The sequence below is a fragment of the Poromitra crassiceps genome, assembly GCF_964638095.1.
Source record: "Poromitra crassiceps genome assembly, chromosome: 1".
NCBI lineage: Eukaryota > Metazoa > Chordata > Actinopteri > Beryciformes > Melamphaidae > Poromitra > Poromitra crassiceps.
The window spans coordinates 29,671,472-29,675,493 of NC_139623.1; the positions used below are offsets into that span (position 1 = coordinate 29,671,472).

General features: G+C 45.5%; 1 protein-coding gene across 1 annotated transcript; it reads left to right on the forward strand.

Annotated features, from left to right (window-relative positions):
• Positions 1-1,184: 1,184 nt before the first annotated feature.
• plp1b (proteolipid protein 1b) lies at positions 1,185-4,022 on the forward strand (the record flags this gene model as incomplete). The annotated part of the gene is made up of 7 exons (XM_083639543.1): positions 1,185-1,224; positions 1,603-1,789; positions 2,129-2,285; positions 2,815-2,992; positions 3,306-3,379; positions 3,515-3,580; positions 3,948-4,022. 7 exons carry the CDS (start codon positions 1,185-1,187, stop codon positions 4,020-4,022), a joined length of 777 nt encoding a protein of 258 aa, XP_083495669.1.

Consider the following 4,022-nt stretch of genomic DNA (forward strand, 5'->3'; position numbering starts at 1 on the left):
TTTGTTATTTACCAGTGATGATGTTGATTGGTAGATTCCTTGAGGCTTGATTACTTTGTGTGCACTGTAGAGGAAATCAGTGAGCCTCAGTCAGCTTGCACAGACAGGAGCGTGACCCCATTGACCTTGTATTGCTTTGTGGCTAACTCTCTGGAGCTAGTATGAGAAAGAGCATGGCTTGTTGTGTGAAACTAATCTATCAATCAATCAACATCATCATTGGTAAGTAGCAAATATGGCTAAGGTTCCAAAAATCCGAACTATATAGCAGTTTGTCTAACTCATGGCTTCTTGATCTGCCCATCTAAAATCCTGTGAATTGTGAAATTATAGGGCCATTTTCTCACTCTGAGGTAACTAAGGCACCTGAGGCATTCACATTGTCTAACCGTTAATCTTCCTAATTTTCCAAAAGGGGGTTTGTGAATGACACAACACTGATAAGTGGGGTTGTTGTTGTGAAGATATTCAAATGACCCCTCTCGTTCATTGTGCATCCACCCACTCTTGACCACTTGAACCCAGCCAGCCCCCGCAGGCATTGACACTCAGTGCCATGGTACCAGTCTCAGCCAGCTGTGGGTGCGGGCTGGCCTGAGTGACATTACCAGTGGTGCTGAGAGGGTCCTGGTGACCCCACAGCCACCAAGGACCCGCTTACTACTGTGTGTGTGTGTGTGTGTGTGTGTGTGTGTGTGTGTGTGTGTGTGTGTGTGTGTGTGTGTGTGTGTGTGTGTGTGTGTGTGTGTGTGTGTGTGTGTGCGCGTGTGCGCATGTGTGTGTGTGTGTGTGTGTGTGTGTGTGTGTGTGTTGTGGCTCTATATATGCTCTTTGTTTGTTTGACATCGCGGCCCTTTGTTCTTCTCTGATCATGGCAGAGACAATGGATATTGTATCTCCAGCCACAAAGAGAAGCTCTTTCTTCAGGCCCCTGAAGCCCATATTTCACCACCATCGCTCCCTCGCCTGGTGACGCCTGTGACCGCTGGTGACAGAGGGTTGGACTATAGGGATAGTAGGGGCTCAGCTGTGAGGCGTTGGCACAAGCAGAGGAGCTGTCACATACGGATGAAACCAGTGCCAGGGAGGGCTATTTTACAGTAGCAATACCTTAGACAGTCCTTCAAATCCCTGGCTGACGTTGGGATCGTGCTTGTCGTGGAGTACAGGATCAAAAGCAGCAAATGTTTCCGGTCAGGCAGCCTTGGCTTTGCAAAGCCTTAGGTGCTTTCCTCTCTCCCATTTCTGCCAATGCAATTATTAACAAACTGGATATCTGCCACCCGCTTCAGCAGCACAGCTTACACTGGAAGAAGTGCGTGAGGTTGTCGTGAAGTCAGTGGTGGCTGGTTTTGCACGGATGCTTTATTGGGAATCCCTGCTTGAACACTTGGTTTTCACTGCTGCTCTGTTTTTGTTTTTTTGCTTCCTTGCCTGCTGATGGAGTTTGGTGTAGCCTATGCTGATGGATTTGCAGACAGAGCAAGGCCATTTTCATAGCCCCCCGCAGGGTGAAAGGGGTCCCTACCGTGGCTTAGATGTGTTGTGTGCTTATATGTGCGGTGTGTGCCGCGTGTGTGCTGATATATTATGCCCCCTCAGGTTGTTATGATTGCTGTATCCGGTGCTTTGGGGCAGTGCCCTACCCGTCCCTGGTGGCCACCCTGCTGTGCTTTTCTGGCATGGCATTATTTTGCGGCTGTGGGCACGAAGCATTGACTCAGACTGAAGTCCTCGTCGAGACTTACTTCGCCCGCAACGTTCAGGACTATGTGGTCATGGCCTCATTGTGAGTGACGCTTCAAGGAAATTCTTTAGATTGTGATTTCTGATTTCTTAGGGTAACTGAACCCCAAAACTGTGGTGAGGCCTGACACCTAATGGTAAAATGTAGGGTACTGCACTGCTCTGCTATTGACTGGTCTTAGGTGATGTCACTAGTATGTACTCTATTGAAGGTGACTTCACCTGGCACAAACACCAGGTGAAGTCACCTGGCCAGTGCAGGCTTCACCACAGTTTTGATGGGGTTTTTGTTTGCTCAGACTTATTCTTCAAGTATGTGGAATTTGTTTCATGACTGCGCTGTACTGTGTCACTGACTTCTCCCTGTTACCGCGTGTCCCAGCATCAAGTACTTCCAGTATGTGATCTACGGCCTGGCATCATTCTTCTTCCTGTATGGCATCCTGCTCCTGGCTGAAGGCTTCTACACCACGAGTGCCGTCAAGCAGACCTTTGGCGAATTCAGGAGCACCAGCTGTGGCCGCTGCCTCAGTCTGACGGTGAGAGCAGGGAGGGAGGGAGTGGTGGAGGCAAGGTTGTTTTACCTTGTAATCTCATTCAAATGTTGTTTGTTTCTATGAATTCTCTACAGCAGTGATTCTCAACGTGAAGTCGGGGGACCGCCAGGGGTCCTTGAGGGGGTCCCAGAGCGACCCCCAGCAAATTGATTAATTGTTTCACCATTATTTAATTTACAAGAATGATTTAATTTACAAGAAGTTAACACAATTAGAGAATGTAGAAGAATGACACATTTGTCCATTGTTTCACTGTAATCACTCTACCTACAGGCAAGAATTCTGGACAAAATCATATCTAACAAGAATCAGATTAGGGTATTAGAGACTAAATCTATCAAATGGGGGTCTGTGGCTCTAATGTGAACTAAATGAGGGGTGATTGAAAAGGTTGAGAATCACTGCTCTACACACGTTACATGAGTCATGGTTGTTTAATTCATGAGATCATGTCAGTCACACAATACATTCCTATGACCTCATGCACTGACTGCACTGTTTCCTTCAACAGTTTATTGTAGTGACATACATCTTGGCTGTCATCTGGCTGGTAGTGTTTGCCTTCAGTGCCATCCCGGTCTTCTTCTTCGCCAACATGGCACAGACCTGCCACAACATTAACATCCTGGCTGAAACAACCCCCAGCATTAACCAGCATGGCTGGATCTGCATGGATCCCAGGCAGTATGGTGCGTTGCTCTTACAATGATGGACCTCGTGTTTGACCTGAGAACTGCTGAGAATGTGAATATGGCATGGGAGACTCATGCAGTGATCTTTAGTCAGATAGAATACACTGTTATGTTGTTGATTCTAGGTCTGATATCCTTATAGATTATACGATTGAAGATAACTATACCTTATCTTCACCTCAAAATCGGGTCTTTACTGCTGCTGACATACTGTATTTAAGCAGGATTGGGAAAACAACGTATTAATCATAAAGAATCATGATTCAGCAATGCTAAGAGATACATGACTTTGATCATATCTTCATTTAAGGTCTCCTACCTTGGAATGCAATGCCAGGAAAGGCATGTGGAATGACCTTGGCATCCATCTGCAAAACCAGTGAAGTGAGTAGATAATTATAGGCAGCATTCAGCATTCCTTGTCACATCCGAAAGTTTATTATTATCTATATGGTAGGAATGCATTTTTATTTCATGTGCTTTGCCTATATTAAACAACATTGTATTATGTTTCCACAGTTCCATGTCACCTATGACTTGTACATAGCTGCATTTGCTGGTGCTGGGATTGCTCTCTTAGCTTTGGTGAGTAATTGCTTTACCATTATGCTTCCAGGTCAAATAATGGCCGTGCTGCTGATGGTCTGAGGACCGAAACATTCATCTTTTTTGTTCTCACTTTCTAGTTGTTCACTTTTTTCTTCCTTTCTTTTTTTTTGCATCCAGAGACTCTCCTCAGTTTTTTTTTACCAGATAAAATATTTCATTTAAGCTTCCTCAAGTAAATACCACTAAATGAGGCACAACACAAAACCTTTGTGATGTGCTTTGTAGTTGTGGTGTCAAGTGAATGTATTGTCTGCCCACCTGCCAGCAAATCTGTTCAAACTCATTTTCTCTTCTGTTCTGCTTTCCATTCCTTCCCCCCATCCATCTCAATGTCTCCCAATAGTTCCTGTATGTGGTCGCCACCACCTACAACTATGCAGTGCTGCGCTTCCTGGGCAGGAAAGGGCTACGTTTCTAA